Here is a 22,503-nt window from a genome sequence, read left to right as displayed (position 1 = left end):
GAAAACTTAATCAGCAAATCACAAACTTTGTTTGTTTACAGATAAGGAAACAGTTAAGTTTTAAACAGTTAAACTTTGTTACTCTTTTATATGGTCTATTTAAAGCTGATTTAATTGGCAGATGAATTTATAAGGATGCTCTGGTGATTCATATTATGACAAAAGCCACAAGAGCAATTAATGCTGAAAATGACTGGCCATGGGAATATCATGTATCTGAAATAAATAATTTCTGATTTTAATCCTGTGATATCTGCCAGTCTTATTACCATTTTTTCAGCAAATATTTCTTGACCACATACAATATTCCAAGCATTAAAATGAATATTATAAATGCAAAGATAAGTAAATCGTTGCTGCTTTCCACTCAGGATCTAGTGAAGAAATGTTAAATTATAACATGGTAAAGCACCAGAACACAGAGAAGGAAGCCCCAGACATTGCAGGGAAGGGGAGAATAAAGTAGAATCACAAGACAGTTTTATATGTGGTCAGTGAGGCTTGACTTGTCATGAAGGATGAGTAAAAGTTTGCAAGGTATATAAATAATATTATTGGCTAGCAGTTACTGAGTCCCTAAACATGTGTTTATTTTTAATTTTATTTTCATTTTTAAAAGAGATTTTATTTATTTATCTATTCATGAGAGACAGAGAGAGAGAGGCAGAGACATAGGCAGAGGGAGAAGCAGCTTCCTGTGGGGAGCCTGATATGGGACTTAATCCCTGGACCTCAGGATCAGGACCTGAGCCAAAGGCAGATACTCAACCACTGAGCCATCCAGGTGCCCCACATGTGTTGTTTGAAATATTCTAGGTGTATTAACTCACATCAATCCTACCAAGTAATGCTATTATCTCTACTTTACAGATAAGGAAACAGTCAAGGAACTTGATCAAGTTCACATACTTTGTAAATACTGGAGCAAGATCTTAAATTTAGGTGCTCTGTTTCCAGAATCCATACTTAATAGACTTTTTTTTTTTTTTTAGTTTAAAAACAAATATGTTATACTACAGACAGAAAAAGAGGAGTTACAATTAAGAGTGTAAAAACTACAGAGTGTTAGCAGCAATACACTTGGGAGTTGCTGTCCTTTATATTGATTATACTCTTAGTAATTTTTAGTAGAGAAAAGATATGTTTCTAAAATGCTAAGTAGGGATCCCTGGGTGGCGCAGCGGTTTGGCGCCTGCCTTTGGCCCAGGGCGCGATCCTGGAGACCCGGGATCAAATCCCACATCAGGCTCCCGGTGCATGGAGCCTGCTTCTCCCTCTGCCTATGTCTCTGCCTCTCTCTCTCTCTCTCTCTGTGACTATCATAAATAAATAAAAATTAAAAAAAAAATAAAAATAAAATGCTAAGTATATCTGATAATTTACATTTTTCTTGATTTTCATATATTTTATTTTAATCAATCTGATAAGAATGCCCAGTACCTCTTTGTATGATGACATAATCCTTTCAATAGCATCAGCTCCAGAGGCCAATAAGTTTCGAGCAGTGGTAAAGGCTTCTGTCCGTTCACTAACCATAGCTTGTTTTTGGCCATCCTCTAGATCTAAAAGCAAATTACAAAATTATTGAGTTTTTTTCACGTAATTGTTTTGTTTTTACAAATGAAATTGCAGCTAAAGAAACCATCTGTAAATATTCCATTAGTATTAACAATTTCCTAGAAATTTAATGAATTATTGAAAATATAGTATTTGTAGTAGATTTTACTTATTAAAGATTTTATTTATTCATGAGAGACACACAGAGAGAGGCAAAGATATAGGCAGAGGGAGAAGCAGGCTTTATGCAGGGAGGCCAGTGTGGGACTCGATCTCAGGACTCCAGGATCACACCCTGAGCCAAAGGCAGAGGCTCAACTCCTAAGCCACCCAGGTGTCCCTATAGTAGATTTTATTTAAAGTTTCCTCTTTGTCTGTTATGAATGAATAAATTTTAAAATCTTAAAAAAAATAAATAAAGCTTCCTTTTGTTTTGTTATTTTTCTAGGAGAGTTAGAACACTTAGTTAACAATTAAGACTAATTTTTCATTTAGCATTCTTTTAATCCTTTCCAAATTCAGGTCTCTACCCCTCTTATGGCTAGGCAATAAAATACTACTGTTTTGGTAAATAAAATACTAATAACTAGAATATAAGCAAATATTTCTAGTGTGGTTCCTTCAAAAAAGGAACCTGAAAATTGGCTGATCTTCATAATCTATACTCGGTTTATCTATTTCACCCAAACTGTATCTATGGTCCACAGCACCTCAAACATGCAATACTCTGTTTATCCTTTGGTATTTGCATATATCATTTCTTTTTACTTTAACCTACTTCCTTTCATTTTTTGCCTAGTTCTTTCTTCAAGAAAGTTAACTCTTTAATACAGTTTTCCCTGGAAAACCTTGTTTGGCTTTTCCAACGGACGATAAATTCCTTAAGGGTCAAGACTACATTTTGATTTCTTTATTCCCAGTACAAATCAGAGTGTCTAGCACATAGTACCCCTTAATGTATACTGAAATGGACAGATGGATGAACATCCTAAATTACTGTCAATGCAGAATTACAGGGAAGAGTACAAGTTAGGCTAGGTTTGAATCCAGGCTCTACCACCTACTGACAAATGGTTAAGATAAGTAGAACAAGCCAATTATCTTCTCCATGCCTATTTTCTCATGTCGATGAGGGAATTAATACAACTATCTTAAATAATTCTATCTCAAAGGATTGTTATGAGGCTTAAAGATGAAACACAAATGAAGTATTAGCCTAATCCATGGTCTATGATAAATGCTCTAAATGTTAGCTGTTATTATTTTCTCTAGTCATTATTTTATTGCAATATGTACTCAATTTAGTCTTATTCTTTTAATTTGTTCTCTACAGTCATTACTTTAGACTTCTCATCAGTATGATTCTCTATTTTGTTCTTCTATAAAGTATCTCCAAAGTTCTAAATTAAATACTATAAATTAATGAAAATATTATAATGATATAGATGGGCCTCCAAAGCTCTAAATGAAAATTAATGAAAATACTATAATGATATAGATAGCCAAAGGCCCATTTTGATATATATTTTTCTCTGGTTTATCTCAGTGTAAAGGTTTTTTTTCCTTCTCTATGACAATACAGATATTTAACTTGTGCCCTGCTAGGACCACCAGATACTTTTACCTTCACTTGTTCATAGACAGCTCAGCTGAGTTTGAAAGGGATCCATGCAAAATATAAGGTGAAATTTACTCAGCAGATATTTACCGAAAAATCTCATATGCAAGAAATTAGGCAAGGTGTTATAAGACATGCAAGGATAAATGTGATTTTCAGACTGTTTCCTTGGGGGCCTTACAGTTTGGTAGGAGAAAGAATATAAGTTCCTAAATAACTGTGCAGAGCAGTCTGTGATGAGAGTTTATATGCAGGGTTTGCAGGAGGCAAAAATCATTTCTGGCTGCAAAAGTCAGGAAATGCTTCATGGAGGAGCACACTGTGAGAGAGGCCTTGAAGACTATGTACAATTTTAATAGACCACAAGAACAACATAAGCAATGGCACAGAGAAAGGAAATTTCAAGCAATGTCAATTAAATGATCAATAGCCTAGTCTTGTTATGGTATGGAACGGTGTCAGGCACAGATTTCACTTGAGTATCAGAATTCATGGGGACCTTTTATGATAGTCCAATATGCTCCTAGCTCTACTGTCAATCATTGCTCTGAGAACTACCGTTAGGTCCCTTGAATTTACTTAGTTTCCCTAAGAATGATAAAAGAAAAAGGCTTTGAATGCTGGTAGAAGTGAGGAGTCAAAGACATGATTGGATAGATAGACTGGGAACGGACTGGGAACGGAATGTAGATATTCTTAAGTACATTTAAAAGTGTAATAAACTTTAGATAGCCACAAAAAAATGACCGAAGGATTTTCAGCAAGCTACCAAAATAATGAATTGCTGTATCAGTTAAATTTCTAAGAATAGTTTTGGCTCACAGAGAATCTGGCTGATGATCTAAAATAATTATGGAATTTTATGAATTTGGGTTAAAAGGGGTTTGAGTAGCAGCTTGCATCAACAGCCTCTGTTAAGAAGGAAAAACACTAGCACAGATGGACTTGTATTTGATATGGCATGGTACTTTCCATGTTGCTTTGGCAGATTAATGGGTTTTCTTCATGCTTTTAGCAACAAAATTACAAATAGCTGTGGACAGATTTCATTTGACTTTTATTCTACTGGTTGTTTCTTGGCAGGTACTATGAGTATGGTGCCAGTAGTATTTTGTCCTGCACACAATCGCCAACTGCATAACCTCTATGAAAAAGCCAGATTCCTTAGTGTCAGGATATAAATTTATGACCTCAGGCACTCACTTATTTTGTATCATAGGTCAACACATTTTATTTTCCTCACCAAATATTTTAGATATTTTGTCAAATGTTTTTCATTTAAGGATGTAATAATATTATATCTGCTCATTTTACTGCTACTTTTCAGCTCCACTATGAAAAAGTATTATATTGAAAATGGTGACATCTGTTCATTGAAAAGGTGAGAAAGGATTTAAAAACTAAGGTTATGTCATACACTTGTCAAAACCCATGCAACTGTACAATGCAAAGAATAAACCCTTATATAAACTATGCACTTGAGTTAATAATGCAAGCATATTGATTCATCAGTTGTAACAAATATACCACACAAATATAAGATGTAAATAATAGGAGAAACTGTGGAGGAGAGGGGATATTTGGAATTCTTTGTACACTTTCTGTTCAATTTTTCCATAAACCTAAAACTGCTCTAAAAATTATGTATTAATTTTTTAAAAAATAAAAAATAGGATATTCCTCTGTACTTTTTCTTTGGAAAAGAGTTTACTTCTTTTCATTGGCATTTTACCTTAATCGTCTTGACGAATCTCAGCAAAAACTTATGGTCTTCCCCTACCTCATACCATATATAATTATCAAATCTAACTGAAGATCTCCATGTGAAATGAAAAACCAATAAATTTCCAGAAGATAAAATAGGAGAATATCTTCATAGTCCTGGATGAGGAGAGTATTTCTTCAACAAAAATAAAACCACTAACCACACACATAAAAATGATTGATAAACTGAACTATGTTAAAATTATGAATTTCTCTCTTTTTTTAAAGATTTTATTTATTTATTCATGAGAGACACAGAGAGAGGGAGAGAAAGAGAGAGAGAGAGACAGGAAGAGACATAGGCAGAGGGGAAAGCAGGGTCCATGCAAGAAGCCTGATGCAGGACTCGAACCTGAGAATCTGGAACCTGCCCTGAGCCAAAGGCAGGTACTCAACGACTAAGCCACCCAGGCATCCCTGAATTTCTCTTATACACTGTTAAGAGACTAAAAAGGTAAGAATAGAGTGGGAAAACTAGTACTTGAGATTGTGTGTGTGTGTCTGATGAAAGTAACACTACAGAGTACATAAAAGCTTTTACAAATCAATAAAAAAACAGAGAAGTCAATTTAAATGTGAACAAAACACTCATTGGTACTTCATAAGAAGTATGGCTAATAAATAAATAAAAAGTACTTAATCTCATTAGTCATCAGGGAAATGCAAATTAAGGCCCCAATGATGTACTACTATGTACTCATGAGAACAGTAAAATGAAAAAGACTGACATCAAACATTGACAAATGTTTGTGGAGCAACTAGAATTCATATATACCATATGATACTATTTATACAAGTTTTAAACCCAGCAAACACTAATGTCAGTAATATAAGTACCTTTACTGTGGCATGTTGGGGGCAGGAAAAAGTGAGGATGAGATAGGGGGCTGAGGATGGGAATAAAACTGGAAAGGCGTGGGGGTTCTGGGATGAAGGTATGTTTCTATCTTTTGTGAGTGGTGATTTTGTGTATGTGGCAATTCATTGAGTGGTACACTAATGATTGGGTCCTTTATGGCATCTATGTTATATTTAAAAATTATAGCTACTTAATATACGTATGTGACATAGCTAATTAGAGCTAAAAAGTATGTCTTTCATATGTTTTGCTAATTACCGTTACAATAATTGGTCAACAGGAGAGGAATTATATCAAAATTGACCCACAGGGATCCCTGGGTGGTGCAGCGGTTTGGTGCCTGCCTTTGGCCCAGGGCGCGATCCTGGAGACCCGGGATCGAATCCCACGTCGGGCTCCCGGTGCATGGAGCCTGCTTCTCCCTCTGCTGTGTCTCTGCCTCTCTTCTCTCTCTGTGTGTGACTATCATAAATAAATAAAAAATTAAAAAAAAATTGACCCACAATATAAAATTGTACTCCAATAATTTGACATTAGAATATGAGACACTAATACAACAAGAGTTATAGACATAATCTTTTTAGAGGTATATTTTAGGAATAAAAAACATCACCCATTGTTACTAGGTGATGATAAAGTTCACTTCCATTCCAAAAAAGCAGTTATCTCTCAGTTGCTACTTTTGAAGTGCCACCTTACGCTAGCAGACCACCTACAGGCAGACATGATTGGCAGTGCTAGAGGCCTAGAGACTTTCTTCCCTGTTACATGTCTGCGATAAGGTCTGTCAGGAGGGACCTATAAGCAGCTTTCTTTGGCCTTGCCCAGAAGTGTTCTTGATATGAAGAGAAGAAAAATGGCCTATAACATTAAAAATCTGAGAAGATACCAAATGGCCAACAGACACAGAAAAGATGCTAAACATCACTCATCATCAGGGAAATGCAAATCAAAACTACAATGAGGTATCACCTCACACCTGTCAGAACAGCTAAAATCCAAAACATAAGAAACAAGTGTCGGCAAGGATGTGGAGAAAAAGGAACCCTCTCACACTGTTGGGGGAAGGCAAACTGGTGCAACCACTGTGGAAAACAGTGTGGAGACTCCTCAAAAATTAAAAATACAATTACCCTACAATCTAGTAATCTCACTACTGGGTACTTACTTAAAGAACACAACAACACTAATTCAAAGGGACACATGCACCCCTATGTTTATAGTAGCATTATTTACAATAGTCAAATTATGGAAGCAGCAGAAGTGTCCATCGATTGATGATTGGATAAAAAAAGATGTGATATATATACACAGTGGAATATTATTTAGCCATAAAAAAGAATGACACCTTGACATTTGCAACAACATGGATGGAGTTAGAGATTTTAATGCTAAGTGAAAGGAGTCAGCCAGAGAAAGACATATACCATACGATTTACTCATGTGGCATTTAAGAAACAATACAAATGAGCAATGGAAAAAAGAGAGAGACAAACCAAGAAACAAACTCTTAACTATAACGGTTACCAGATGGGAAATGGGTGGGGGAGATGTGTGAGATAGGTGATGGGGATTAAGGAGTGTACTTGCCTTGATGAGCACTGGGTGATATATGGAACTGTTGAATCACTATATTGTACACAGGAAACTAGTATGTTAACTATACTAGAATTAAAATTTAAAAATTGAGATGATAGCTCCCAGTTAACTATTTTCTTAATGTAATTTAAGTCTCTCTTTATATTTAATATAAAATAAAGGGGGTAATATCCTCTAAAAAAACAAAATAGAAAATATACATAATTATTCCAATGCCTCTTTTTCAAACATTTGGTCACATGGTTACTTAGTGTCAAACTAACTTAAATCTCTTCTAGAGCAAGTTCCAATATAGCTAATATGGAGGCAGCATGATAAAGGGGAAAAAGGCAATACTCTAGGAATTATATAGCATCTTCTATCCTTAGTGCTTCTGCCAACCATGTGTGTGACCATAGGCAATTCTTGGGCCCCAGACTAGATAACTTGCAAGCTCCTCTTCTGATGGGAAAATGGCATGATTCCATATGCAATTCATAACGTGAACTTGAATATAAACAGAATCCTGTCCTTACCATAAGATTTCACATAAAGTTGTAGGTAAATGGTATCACAGAACTACAGAACTAGTTTTCTTTTCTTCTCCAAAAAAAAAAAAAAAAAAAAAAAAAAGGAGAAAAATTATGCATGCTCTTCCTCCTATTGGCATTTTTACCTCTGATTTGCTAATCATTTCCAAATGTGTTGCTCCTTTAATGACAATGGCCATGCCAGCAAACTCTATTGAACACTTCCTATGAGGCAGGCAATATTCTAAGTTTTACATATGTTATTTTCTTTAATCCTTGTAACAACAACCCTGCTATAATTTCCCCCATTTTGGAAATGAGAAAATTGTAGCACAAAAGGGTAAAATGATTTGCTCATTGTCATAGTCTTAGTAAGCAAAAGAGCCAGGTTTGAACTCAGAAAATCTGACTCCAGTGCCCACATAGTTAGAATATAATAAATATTAATAACTGCTTTCACCTAAGTTTTTATTATTTGCCAAGGACTGTTTCAAAGCACATTAAATACTTTATATATAATATTATAACAATTCTTGAGATGTATGTTATCTTATCCCTATAGTTAGGGTGGGAAAACTGGGACATAGAAAGCTTATGTAACTTTCTCAAGGATAGATAAGTATTAAATAACAAATCAAATTTGAACAGTGGCCTGCTTCTCTTTATTCTTTTGTCTTTCTTTTCTGTATCCTACTTTTCTCCTTTTCTCTTTACCATACCTCTCTTATTCACCCATTTTTTCCATGTATTTTTGTCTTTTTAAAAAAAGATTTTATTTATTAATTATGAGAGACACAGAAAGAGGCAGAGACACAGGCAGAGGGAGAAGTAGGCTCCATGCAGGGAGCCCAATGTGGGACTCGATTCCGGCTCCAGGATCACACCTTGAGCCAAAGGCAGATGCTCAACCCCTGAGCCACCAAGGCATCCCTGTATTTTTGCCTTAAAATACAGAGTGTCATGTACTTGATTCATCTCTAACAATGCAGGGCACAAGTGTAAATTAAGATTGAAGAAAAGATTAGAATATACAGCATATAAACCCAAGACCTAAAGCCTCCAAGACATATCATTATCTTAAAAAAATAAGTAATTTTATCTAAGTAGAATGGTAATTTAATATATTCATGTGTTAAATTATTGTCGGTCAAATATATTAGTAAAAAAAAGCATATAAACTTTATAAGTAGGAATGCCTGGGTAGCTCAGCAGCTCAGCCTTTGGGTCATGGCATGATCCTGGAGTCCCAGGATCAAGTCTCCCATTGGGCTTTCTGCATGGAGCCTGCTTCTTCCTCTGCCTGTGTGTGTGTCTCTCTCTGTATCTCTCGTGAATAAATAAATAAATATCTAAAAAAATAAATATATAAAAATAAACTTTGTAAGTAGACATGTAGTAACTTTAGAAATTACAGAAGATGGGGATCCCTGGGTGGCTTGGCGGTTTGGTGCCTGCCTTTGGCCCGGGGCATGATCCTGGAGTCCCAGGATCGAGTCCCGCATTGGGCTCCCGGCGTGGAGCCTGCTTCTCCCTCTGCCTGTGTCTCTGCCTCTCTCTCTCTCTGTGTCTATCATAAATAAATAAATAAATAAATAAATAAATAAATAAATAAACAAATCTTTTAAAAAAAGAAATTATAGAAGATATTGAGCATACACTCATAATAATGCTGACATCTGAATTCATTTTTTGTCTATGTAATTGTCATATCACTTCTCTCTGTATAAATTGAAAGGAAGCTTTAAGAACTACCTTGTTCATTTGTAAAAATGTAATTATAATCAAAATTTCTACTTAAAATTTTAATGTTTCTTTAGTTTAATAAGATCTTTTCAGGATTTGTAAGATTTATATTTAAACATCTTATTACATCACTTAGGGAAGTAAGATTGTTAGATTCTTTGCATACATTGTTTACTTCTAACTGGTCTCTGTGGGGTTAATTTGTCACCATTAATAGCTGCATTTTCTCTGTTCTATGTTGAATACTTCAGGGTTTTCTAATAAGACCAGTGCTTCCAAGGACTAACAACTACACCATAATCTTGACACTGGGGTTATCTCTAATATACTTTATATATGAAGATTTAATCCATAAATTTAAAGAGACTCACTATGAATATCTGATAACTTTGTCAAGTTTCTTAGTAAAACTAATCTTAAGATCATAGAGTGGTTGTTTTTTAAGATTTTATTTTATTTATTCATGAGAGAGAGAGAGAGAGAGAGAGGCAGAGACATAGGCAGAGAGAGAAGCAGGCTTCCTGTGAGGAGCCTGATGCGGGACTTGATCCCAGAACCCCAGGATCACAACCTGAGCCAAAGGCAGCCACTCAACCACTAAGCCACCCAGGCTCCATAGGTTTATATGTGTCTTTTTTTCTCTGAATTCTTTTGAAAAAGTAATTATTTCATTATGGAAGGATTATTACTGAGATGCCTGGGTGGCTCACGGTTGAGCTTCTGCCTTCAGCTCAGGGCATGATCCTACGATCTGAGATAGAGTCCTGCATTGGGCTCCCTGTGGGGAGCCTGCTTCTCCCTCTCCCTATGACTCTGCCTCTCTCTCTCTCTCTCTGTGTCTCTTATGAATAAATAAATAGATCTTTAAAACAAAACAAGACAAAAAGTATTATTACTAACAATGCCCTTTTCAATATAAAATTATTAAAATGATTTTTTAAAAATATGAAAACAGATAAAATTTGGTTTTCCTAGTGGTTTAAATACATTGGTTTAATCAGTTAAGTTGTGGAAGCACTCATCACAAAGGATTGACAAATCTTAATTTATTAAAATGAACAATTTTAGGTTAAGAATGACTCAAATTTGACAAATATTTTTATAAGAATTGGTTAAAGCATTAATGCACTGTTTTAATATATTAAAGAAAAGGTAAATTTGTACTTCTTTTTGTTAGATGACCTCAAATAATATTGATTCTCCATTTTTATACCAAAAATAACTGTAATATAGTGTGAATTCTGTTACACTATCCTTAGTCTTGCCCTTTGTTTGGTAGGTAATGATTGTCACCATACATCAAGAACATCAAGAGCATGCTCTATAGTTTATAAACATTATTTTACTAAGTCCTCTCAATGACTCTCTGAAGTAACCTTTCTGATTTTCATTTTGTAGATGAGTAAACTGATTTTTAGAAAGTTTAATTCACATGACTAAGAGGATACAGGCAGGAAGAGGGGAAAGATTTGGGCAAAGCTCTGTCTTATGACAAAGCCCGTCCTTTTCTCTCACGCAACACCTAGGTCAATTTTGGTCAAGAGGTTTTTAAAGAAGAGGGAGAATTTTTTTTTTTTTTTTTGGAAGAAGAGCAGAAAATGATGCTTCTTTAATTAATCCCCCCCCTGTTCCTGCCAATTACAACCCAAACTTTCACCTCATTTTTTAAAAAATTTTTTTATTTATTTATGATTGTCACACAAAGAGAGTGAGAGAGAGAGAGAAAGAGAGAGAGAAGCAGGCTCCATGCACCGGGAGCCCGACGTGGGATCCGATCCTGGGTCTCCAGGATCGCGCCCTGGGCCAAAGGCAGGCGCCAAACCGCTGCGCCACCCAGGGATCCCCTATACAACATTTTAATGTTGTCCTTCTTGCCCTTACCTTTTTTAGTTATCCCAAAGGATGAAAATGTTGGTAAAAATCACTGGGACAGTGATAGAATAGAATTAGATGCCTGCAACTTGCTAACCCCTGCTTCCACAATGCCACTAATTCATGTTACATAGGACATTTTCTGTTATTATCTATAAGTAGAGGGACCTTGTTCCATGGCGCGAAACACTCCCTGCAACAATATTCCTGGTTTGTTCCTGTAGTCAACCAGTTCCTCAAATCACAAATCAGGAGCAATCCAGTTATAGAATATTTATAGACGAAAACCATAGGATGTGCAGAACTGAAGTTTACAACACATGGGCTCGTATAATACTCTTTTTGAAGGTATTGATTTGTTTTGAATGTAAATGCAAACTAGAGAATCATTTTGTGTTAGGCAGAATAATTAAAATTGCTCAAGGCCAACTCCCAGAAACACTGCATCAGACATCTCTGAAATATCTCAGAACTAGAAAAGTATTTTGAGCCACTTGTGTTTTTTTCTTATACGCTGATTGCAAAGTCTGCCATTGTTTCTGACTAATAACGACCATAGAATAATAACTGCATACACAGTTTCAGTCACACAAAACCACTAGTGACACCTTCAAGAGAACTAATCTTAAACATATACTTGAGATTGAGCATAAATATCATTACCACCATCTGCAAAGCCAGTTGCAGTGATAATAGGTACAGCCACCATAATTAGTCCACTGCTGCTCCAAACATACTTCATCAAGAATTGCTCTATCATGATGTACCACAAACGTTTGGATAAAATGAGGTTCATCTGATCTGCTAAAGCTTTGTAACTTTTCTGGAGTTGCTTCATTTCTACCTATGGAGGGAAAAAGAGAAGAATTGACCCAGCATGAGATACAAAATTAAATATTATATGTTTGAAGACATGCAATTTTGTTGTATATCTTCATACAACAGATTCAAATTATGTTTGAGTACATGTTATTTTGTTTTACTTATTATAGTATTATCTATGAGTCTAACAACCAATAAAATGGATCAATATAAGAATTAGCCATTACTGTCCAGTTTTGGTCACACCTATATTATTTTAAAAAATTATATTAAAAAACTATGATATTCAGTCAATATAATGTTAGGTATAAGATACATATTAGTGATTTAGAGTTATGATTTCAAAATTATATGTGTAAGATGTTAAAATTAAATAATATCCTATAAGACATGAATAAACAATGTTAGAACCTTATCTTTTTTGATCACACCAAAAATATCTAAAAATAGAGACATGACACATATATGTGTAATTAGACTGCACTTCTGAACTAACTCAATTTACTGGATTTTGTCTTAAATTCAAGAAGCCTACAGCATGCTATAATTTACATCATTGAGTTCAATGATTCAAGAGGAATGACCAATCAGCATGGTTAATATAACACATGAGACCAATTTTCAAGTGGGAGTAGAAGTCCTAAATTTGCTTTAAATTTTCTTCTTCAGATTGCTAGTACTTTAAAATTTTTTTGATAATTGATGATGCTTCAAAAATTAAATAATTCTACTTGGTAATAAAATTCCAAAAAAAAAAAATACCATTTTAAGCTTTAGAATTCCTTAATATTTCATCTGCTAATTTACTTGTATTAAGATTTCAGATGCATCACCTTAAAAATTTCCATCATAGTTAATATTCTAAAGTTACTTTAATGCACTGCAAGCTTATATAATTAGGCTAACTATTTTAGGGGCCTACTTAATGTTGAAAATCTTTAATATTTAAAAATAACACTGGAACTCCTTTTCTCATCCTCATTTCTTCTCTAATCTTAGCTTTTCCCTAAAAGCTAGGCAAAATTTCATTTCACTGCTTCTCTTTATTTGTGTCAAAATATGGTAAACATTAACAAGGAGTAATGCAAATGCTATCTGTGAGACACATTCTCCTATAATTCTTCAGACTGAGGTCACTCCATTGACCAGACATGCAAAATTGTTAAACTTGTCTTTCATTTAAAGCAGAGGTTTTTCCCTTTCTTGAAAAACAAAGGAACAACAACAAGAATATCATCCTAAATTTTCCATCTCAATGTAAATGTGTTTAGTTTCCAAACAAATATTTTCTTCTTATGCTCTAGCACCAGTTAGAATTTAAGTCTTAAGAAAATGCTTAAGAGATAATTCTGAGCATATTTGGATAACTGAGGCTAAGTAGACTTTTTTAGATTGCTGAAAATCTTATTTCCATGAAACTTCAGAAAAGTTTGCACTCCACGGTTCTTTAAGAGCTTGTAATTAAAAAGGTAAGGAAGCGTATATTTCAATACAGGTTTAGATGTCATAGAAATCTAAAACGCTAAAGAAGTGGGTCCATCAACAGTACAACAGATGGTATCTAGCACTGCAGTGGCAGCTGGAAGAGTCTCACATTTCACTCATCACCTTAATTTCTCTTACCTTATGTCCTCTGTAAAAAGCAATTTCTTCAACATTGGCTATAATTCTGGAGTGCACATACCGCAAATAGCCTTTTCTGTGAGCTTCTTCAGCCACCAATTTACCAAATTTGGGAGAGCAGGCTTTCAAAACTTTAGCAGTGGCATATACCACAAGTCCTGCTAATAGGGTGGGCCCAATTGGGCTTGCTCCTCTGGATGTAGCAGTCTGGATAAGTGTATAGGAGGTCAGGATTACATCTAAAATAGGCTTGGTCAGATTGGAATATAAGTGAGCCACAGATTGGGAGAACATCATAATATCCTCAGTAAGAGATTGGTCAGGGTTTGCCAGCCTCCCATCCATATTGATCACCTTATAATAAGTCTGATTTGTAAAGTAGGTTTCATAGGCATGGTCTACCAGGCGAGTTCTGAAGGCCAAAGCCAATTTGCACTCCAGGTACCTTATTGCACTGTTAACAAAGGTGGCAGGAATGGCAATCATAAGCCACTTGATTAACTTGATGATGAAAGTCCGAGGCTTCTTTTCCACGATGCTCTTCACGATTTTTCCATCTAGACCAGCCACATAGACAGACAGAAAGGTTCTTGAGATTAGAGCCACTGAGTGGAGGCAGAGCCAGCCTGTTTCAGTGGTCACAAGTTTTGGAAAGAGAATTTTCCGAAGTTCTAGTAGCTGTTTGAAAAATTCTGCATTCACGCCAGGACAAGGTTTTTTACAAGTGGTCTCGGTGCAATGCAGTATTTCTCTGTTCTCTGCAGCCGGATAAACTGTTTCTTTTTTCTTCCTGTGGCCAGATTGCTTTAAACGCTTGCCAATGATGGGGTAGAGTGTTTTCAGAGCATATGCCGCAGCCACCAGGCAGGCAGCCCTTTTAGCAGCACTCGATCTGGTCCATTTCACCCGATCAGCTGCTGCATTTAGCATATTTGTCATTTTCCCAGTTACCCAAACAGGCTTCAGAAAGAATTGGTTTTAAAAGATCATGCTCCACGGGAATCCCCAGCAAATGTTTCAGAAAGTCCTACAGCGTTCCATAGTCTGCAGCATTTCTCCTCTTCTGTTTTTTGTTTTTGTTTTTGTTTTAATTTTGTTGGCTGTGACAGATGCAGCAGAGCTCACACTCCACGGTATCTACGGGGATGAATCCCTCAGAAGCTCAAGCTGCACCAAGGAAGCCTCAGGCTCCTCCCTCTCGGGCTCCTCATTGGCTGGGAGAGCGGTGGGACCTTGGAATCCTCGCTGCCTCCCTTTGAACCTTGAAAATGAGGAGAGAGCAAGACGAATTACATCTCTAAGCAGGAGTTCAAAGAGTTAAATGTCTATTTTTGGAGAGGTCGAATCAGGGCAGCTGCTGGCGACAAAACCTGCCCTAGCTACTGAGCATGCTCAGCGTCACTTGGAAGCCCACAGAAGTTTCGGAATATACATCTCTTCTGTAAGGTTTTAGTAGGTACCACAAGGGGAAGAACAAAAAGAAAGGGAGATTTTCAAGAGCTATAGAAGGAGATGAGAGCGAAGGAACTAGGGAGGAGGGACAAGAGGGTTAACATAAAGAGAATCTGAGAAGGGTTTGCAGTCAATCTAAAATGGAGAGAGAGAAGAAAGTGACAAGTTTGGAGGGCGCTGTAAAGAACAAAGGATCAAATACTCAGATTTGTTTTTTGGTGCCGGGCCCCCCCCCCCATTTTACTTTTTTCTCCCTGTGATTTCACATGAAGTCCTAGAACCTAGCAGACAAATTGTGGTTGAGGGTTTTTGTTTTTGGTAAATAAATAGATATCTTATGTATTATAAAAAAAATAATTATTTGGTAAACTTTCATCTTTGTGTTTACTTGTCCTTATAAGAAAAATCTTCCAGCCCCATAACTGCTACTTTTAGCAATGGAGCATATTTATTTACAATGTGACTATTAAATAAAGGAGTGCAATGTTTCACTTCTTCATCCCCTTGTGTCCTTTAGATAGTTGTTAGTTGGAGATGTGTGACTCTATATAATCAAAAGTTAACCATTTGGGAACCCAACCTAAGTTAAATGGTGGAAATAGCTTCTCCAGGACCTTACTTATTTTTCAAGAGTTTTGTTTGTTTGTTTTTGTCTTTTTCAAGCTTTGTTTTGTTTCTTTTGTTTAGGCTTGGAGACAATCTCCTGGTTACTTACCATTTCTATTTTGGTTATTTAATAAAAACCAAGTGTGTTAAAGAAAAATTCCATACATTATGAACAGAGTACTTAAACTGCTAAATATTCAAGCAAAATTCTGCATATTTAAAAAATGTAAAGAGCCTTTTTTTAAGGTAAGGATATTCTTGAATATGCAAATAGATTTTTGCTCTGCCCCCCCCCCCCCCATATACAATATACCTACAGATTTCTAGTCATCTGGAAGCCTGGGAAAAATATGCATGAAACTAAAACAGAGGTTGGCAAATTACAACGCAACCAGTGAGCCAAATTTGGCCCTTGAGCGAAGAATAGTTTTTACATTTTAAAGTGGTTGAAAATACATCAAAAGAGTGGCGCCTCAGTGGCTAAGTTGGTTAAGTGTCTGCCTTCTGCTCAGGTCATGATCCCAGGGACCTGGCATGGGCTCCTTCATTGAGCTCCTTGCTCAGCCAGGAGCCTGCTTCTCCCTCTTCCTCAGCCCCTCCGCTGCTTATGCTCTCTCTCTTAAATAAATTAAAATAAAAAAAAAAGAAAGAACAGCAAAAGAAGAATATTTTGTGACTTGAAACTTTTCTGAAATTTTTATTTTGGCATCCAGAAATACAGTTTTATTGGAACATAGCCATATCCATTTATTCACTTAATTGTTTATAGTTTTCAAGCCACAATGACAGGGTGGAGTAGATGAAACAGAAGCTAAATATTGACTTTCTGACCCCCTTTGGGAGAAGTTTGCCAACCCCTGTGATAGAATATAAAACCTGTCTCAGTGTTGGGATAATGATCTTCATTATTCATTTGACTATGAGTAAAGAACTATTCTTTTATAAGTAACAGTATTCATAGACTTTGAAAACTCTTTTCCTGTGTATCTATATTAATTCCAAGAATCATCACAGGTTTCATTTCATTTGTTTGCATTCAATTTAGCAAATTTACTAATGCATGAGTGGCCAATTCGTGCAAGTCTCTTTGATAGTTGGCTATATTAGCTAGCACAGTCATTTCATTAAGACTTTCTAAGTCTGAATGTAGAGATCATAGTGTTATGGTGGTTATTTTCAACATCTTTTATTCCTAATCTTATACTTTTCATGTGTCCAAATAAGGCTGTCTGACATTTATAAAATTTAATTCTTTATGTCACATCTCCTGACTGTGACAGGATAAGTGGAGGGCCATGGTAAACTTGTGTTAGTGACAGGAGGATGTTCAGCCAAGCAGAACATGCTACACAGAGGGATGTGTTAGGTCAGAAAGCAAAGGGCAGTTGAGGCAGTGGCTTACATCATTGCCTTAGGACAGCCATTTCATAAAAGGAGCAGTGTAATGGGAATCTAGATGCATAGATCTTTAGATATCCAAACAGGTCCACACTTAATTGTAGGTAGGTCAGTTTACCACCTGATACTGAGGCTGGGGTATAGGAGCAAGATTTTAATGTGTGGAGTCAAAGACTTGTTAGGATGTAGATATGAAGAAAATAAGATAGAAATTTGGTTGCTAGAATTGTGCACAAGGGAAGTTGAAAGCCAGTAACTAGAACTAGGGAAAAGGTCAAAATGAGATGTGACTTGATGTTGAGGCTCTTAAGTACAGACCTAATTAAAATCATTGAAATTCTACTTTCACCCTTCATTCTGCCCTGCTCCAAAGGTCAGATTTAGTCCTAGCATTTGAGGCTATGTTCCAGCCTGCAGGAAAGTCAGAGGAAGAATTCAAGAGGATACGAAACCAGATAGGTAATTCCAGTTGGAAATATATGCCATTTAAGTAAGAAATTAAGGATGTCAAAGTACTTTCAATTTTTATATTGGTGATATTCAACTAAAACAAAGATAATATTAATTTGGCTTGAATTCCAAACTAGGTAAGAAAAAGGAGGTTAAAAAAAAATCATGTGTTACTACATTAAATATAATTTGGCCCAATTTCTACTCAAGCTTCTCAATTTTACATGTGTTTATATGGAAAAGTATTAAAATTGGCTTAAAAGGGGAGAAAAATCTTAGAAAAAAATCTTGAAAATGAATAAAAATTAATAATAGTTACCAAATTACTGTATTCTCCAGTGTGATTTTTTTAAAAAAGTAGGTTCTATGCCCAGTGTGGAGCCCAGTGTGAGGCTCAAACTCCCAACCCTGAGATTAAGACCTGAGCTGAGATGAAGAGTCAAATGCTTAACCAACTGAGCCAACTAGGTACCCCTCAGGTGTGATATTCTTAATGTTAGTGTCAAAGTGGCCACTACCAACATCCATGGAAGAGCCAGATTAAATAGATTTTGTATATATTCAAGAATACATATAAAACATACAAAATGATATGCTTTATAAACTGTAAAGCATCAGAAATGATTTTTTATAATTGAGAGATCTACATATGCAAGCATATATACAAAATGTAGATAATACGTATGTTGTATGTTTAGACAGTAAGTCACCAGAAAGTAAATATTTTTTAGTAGTAACAATAAATTAAGGTTTAAGAATTTTACATGGATTTCCTTTCATCAAATGCTAAGTAGTATTTCATCTGTGCTGTATTCCTTTCTTGAACTGTTTTCTGACCCAAGAGATTACCTAATTGCCCTACTGTCCCTAAAATGGCACTGTGTTTGACTAATTATCTATCGCTCATGTTAGTCTTGTTCATGTGAGGCATAAACAAACCTAAAGGTGAGACAGTAGATCAACATTTCAGCTGCGAAAAATAACCACCTAATAATTAGTTCATAAGGAAATGTCTTTTGCTGTGAAGGAAAACCCAGCAACTATCTTGTCTAAAGAAGATGTGTATCATAGATTAATTTTCCCCTAGCCTAATTTACCACTTCTACTGCCTCTCTGTGACTGGAAGGAAAGCAGTGAGAGTTCTTGATTTCTCAGTAAATTGACCAACCTTTCCTTTATGTCCTCTCACAATATATCAAAAGAGTTAACCTTTTAGGCAAATTATTTCCCCTTTGTAGTCAATTTGTACCTGTTTCAAAAATGTTTAAAGAAGGAAAGGCTAATAACTTTGGGTCACTGCTTCTCCCTTTTATGCCTTCATTATATTGTTTAGTTACCAAAAAATGACCAGCCACTCCATGTGGAAGACTACTTTGTACTGAAATGCTGTATTCACCTGGTTTTTAAAAAAAAAAAACGATTTTATTTATTTATCATGAGAGACAGAGACACAGGCAGAGGGAGAAGCAGGCTCCCTGCAGGGAGCCCAGGGCAGGACTCCATCCCAGGACCCTGGGATCACAACCTGAGCCAAAGGCAGATACTCAACCCCTGAGCCACCCCAGGCATCCCCCACTTTTTCCTGGTCTAATTCAGATCAATGTTAGGTATACTTTGGTTAATTTTTATTATAAAAATTAGTACTTATATGATTAAACCAGGTATCTATCCTGGGACATAATCCTGTTTTATGTACTTATTCCTAATGACTTAAAAGAAAATATATTATATTTGAAATTTTGAGATATTCCCTAGGTTAAAATCTGGAAAACAATCCTGACAACTGAGGGGAGAGGTATACTTAGTGCATTTATTTGGGACAAAAGATTTTTAGTTCCCAACCAAAATATCATAGAACCGTTTGCAGGATAAATGTTTTACGAGGACATACAAACATAACACACACACACACACACACACACACAAACCCCAGCAAAATCCAGTTTTTGTTTTGAGATGTTTTCGGTAAAAATCTGAATCTTTAAGGCCTTCATAAGCTTAAATTTTGATCGCTCTCAGAAACTCACAAAATATACAGAATACTAAATCACTAAGGTGCAACGTTCCTAACAAACAACTGTTTACTGAATGTTAAAACCATATGCGGAAGATATTTAAGGGATCTGGACAGGGAGTGTTTAAGTGCGAATGCAAGCTTCATCTTCAGGATTAGGGATCTTACAAGTTTGTCTCTGCCTTCTCTTTCTCTCCCAAGCCTGGTCTCGGATGTGACCAATAGAGAACTAAATAAAATTATGGTGGAGGTGGCTTGAAACACTAACCCTGTGGCCACAGCCCGAAACTTCATTTACTGAGGCTTCCTTTGCCTGAGCCGTCAAAACTGCTGACTCCTCTTCCCTTCTGCGGCCTGGCTGCTTTCCCACGGCGTCCCCGGTGGCCCCAACAGGCCACTGTCTCCGCAGACACCGCAGAGGCTGTCGGGAGGCTCCCAGGGGCCCGCCCCGCCGCGGAGGCTGTCGGGAGGCTCCCTAGGAGCCCGCCCCGCCGCGGAGGCTGTCGGGAGGCTCCCAGGGGCCCGCCCCGCCGCGGAGGCTGTCGGGAGGCTCCCCAGGGGCCCGCTCTGGTGCAGAAGCTGTTGGGAGGCTCCTCAGGGGCCCGTCCGGGCACGGAGGCTGTCGGGAGGCTCCCCAGGGGCCCGCTCTGGTGCAGAAGTTGTTGGGAGGCTCCTCAGGGGCCCGTCCGGGCGCGGAGGCTGTCGGGAGGCTCCCAGGGGCCCGCTCTGGTGCAGAAGCTGTCGGGAAGCTCCCTAGGAGCCCGCCCCGCCGCGGAGGCTGTCGGGAGGCTCCCCAGCGGCCCGCCCGGGCGCGGAGGCTGTCGGGAGCCTCCTCAGGGGCCCGCCCCGCCGCGGAGGCTGTCGGGAAGCTCCCTAGGAGCCCGCCCCGCCGCGGAGGCTGTCGGGAGGCTCCCCAGCGGCCCTACCGGGCGCGGAGGCTGTCGGGAGCCTCCTCAGGGGCCCGCCCGGGCGCGGAGGCTGTCGGGAGGCTGCTGGGAGGCTGGGGGCTTGGAAGGAGTTGGCTGAGGGCGAAGAAGCTGTGGCGCCCAGCTGAGACGTCTGAGCTCCCGCCTTTGGGGGCCTCAGAAGTTTGTGAGAGATGAATTGGGTCGGGGGATCCCGGTGAGTTTGGCTGCTTGGAGCCTGAGACCGTAGGCCTTGAGTCCCCGAACGTTCGCTCCAGTAATGGCGCCTCCCTCCGAGGCCCTGGAGGGACGGGCCTCGCCTCAGCTGGAGAGAAGTTGAAGGAGTGGGTCTCTTCGCTGGTAGCCAAGCTGGGAGATCGTAGCCACCGCCTCCCTGTCCTAAAGCAAAAGCAAGTCGGCTTCTTCCCGCTGCCTTTCCAAAGGCTTCCCGTGTGGAGCCCACAGCCGGTGAGCGACTCTGCTCATCCTCCCTGGCGTCCCACGGCTTCCTTCTCTAGTGAGGCCTCTCGGAACCTGAGCCCTCTTTTTCCTTTTTTCCGCCCCTGCCCCTCTCTCAGGAGGATTTTTTTTTCTAGGGCAGCATATAGTTTTTGTGTGAATTTGGAAAGTATTATGGAAGAGACCATTCGTTGCTGTCCCTAAATCCATTGGTGGAAAAGGGGGGGCGTGGCAGTATCCATCATAAATTTAATTTTTAAGATTATTTATTTATTCATGAGAGAGAGAGAGAGAGACAAAGACATAGGCTCCATGCAGGGAGCCCGATGTGGGACTCGGTTCCGAGATCAGGTCCTGAGCCAAAGGCTCAACCGCTGAGCCGTCCAGGTGCCCCTAGTTTTTTTTGTTTTGTTTTTTAAATATTTTATTTATTCATGATGGATCTAGAGAGAGGCAGAGACACAGGCAGAGGGAGACAGAGAAGCAGGCTCCATGCACCGGGAGCCCGACGCGGGACTCAATCCCGGGACTCCAGGATCGCGCCCTGGGCCAAAGGCAGGCGCCAAACCGCTGCGCCACCCAGGGATTCCCCCCTCCCCAGTTTGTTTTTTTAAAGGGAGGTAAAGTGAATGGGCTTTAAAGATTGATTTAAGAGACAGTGAGAGCGCATGCGCACGTGATCCCACAAGCGGGAAGGGGCATAGAGACTCTTGAAGCCGATTCCCTGCTGAGCAAGGACCCTGACGTGGGGCTCCTTCCCAGGACCCTGATCATGACCTGAGCTGAACTCAAGAGTGGGTGGGATTAACCAACTGAGCCACCTGGGTGCTCCTAAAGTGGAGTTGTGTTTTTGTTTGTTTGTTTTTTTAGGATTTTATTTATTCATGAGACACACACACAGGCAGGCTCCATGCAAGGAGCCCAAAGCGGGACTCAATCCTGGATCCCAGGATCACACTCTGGGCCAAAGGCAGAAGCTCGACCGTTAAGCCACCCAGGCGTCCCTAAAGTGAAGTTTTATTTTATTTTATTTTATTTTTTTTTTTTTTTTTAAATTTTTTATTTATTTATGTTAGGCACACAGTGAGAGAGAGAGAGGCAGAGACACAGGCAGAGGGAGAAGCAGGCTCCATGCACCGGGAGCCTGACGTGGGATTCGATCCCGGGTCTCCAGGATCGCGCCCTGGGCCAAAGGCAGGCGCCAAACCGCTGCGCCACCCAGGGATCCCTAAAGTGAAGTTTTAAATTGTAAT

The 22,503-nt window shown here is 38.3% G+C and overlaps 2 protein-coding genes across 40 annotated transcripts in view; one reads left to right on the top strand and one right to left on the bottom strand.

Moving 5' to 3' along the window:
- Positions 1-20,365, bottom strand: part of ABCD2 (ATP binding cassette subfamily D member 2) — a 68,112-nt gene extending 47,747 nt beyond the window's left edge. The window contains exons 1-4 of one of the 2 annotated variants that reach the window (XM_072798343.1): positions 20,155-20,365; positions 13,967-15,227; positions 12,185-12,365; positions 1,441-1,562 (exon numbers count right to left, since the gene is read on the bottom strand). In XM_072798343.1, the coding sequence (XP_072654444.1) occupies positions 1,441-1,562; positions 12,185-12,365; positions 13,967-14,905 (1,242 nt within the window). In that variant the 5' untranslated portion in view covers positions 14,906-15,227; positions 20,155-20,365. The remainder of the gene's footprint in view (positions 1-1,440; positions 1,563-12,184; positions 12,366-13,966; positions 15,228-20,154) is intronic. The other variant, XM_072798344.1, reaches the window with a different exon arrangement.
- Positions 20,366-20,800: 435 nt separating this feature from the next.
- The window catches only part of REDIC1 (regulator of DNA class I crossover intermediates 1), a 117,826-nt gene continuing 116,123 nt past the window's right edge, over positions 20,801-22,503 (top strand). For 11 of the 38 annotated variants that reach the window (XR_012017508.1, XR_012017505.1, XR_012017506.1 and 8 more), the window contains exon 1: positions 20,801-21,008. Coding sequence is in view for 14 of the 38 variants with exons in the window: in XM_072798362.1 (XP_072654463.1) it covers positions 20,986-21,008 (23 nt within the window). In the remaining 24 variants the exon portion in view is untranslated. The other 27 variants (XR_012017501.1, XR_012017502.1, XR_012017500.1 and 24 more) reach the window with 6 other exon arrangements.

This window comes from Canis lupus, chromosome 25 (genome assembly GCF_048164855.1).
Source record: "Canis lupus baileyi chromosome 25, mCanLup2.hap1, whole genome shotgun sequence".
Taxonomy (NCBI): Eukaryota; Metazoa; Chordata; class Mammalia; order Carnivora; family Canidae; genus Canis; species Canis lupus.
Note: the sequence above shows the minus strand (reverse complement) of the source record. Positions and strands in the feature narration are given on the sequence as shown.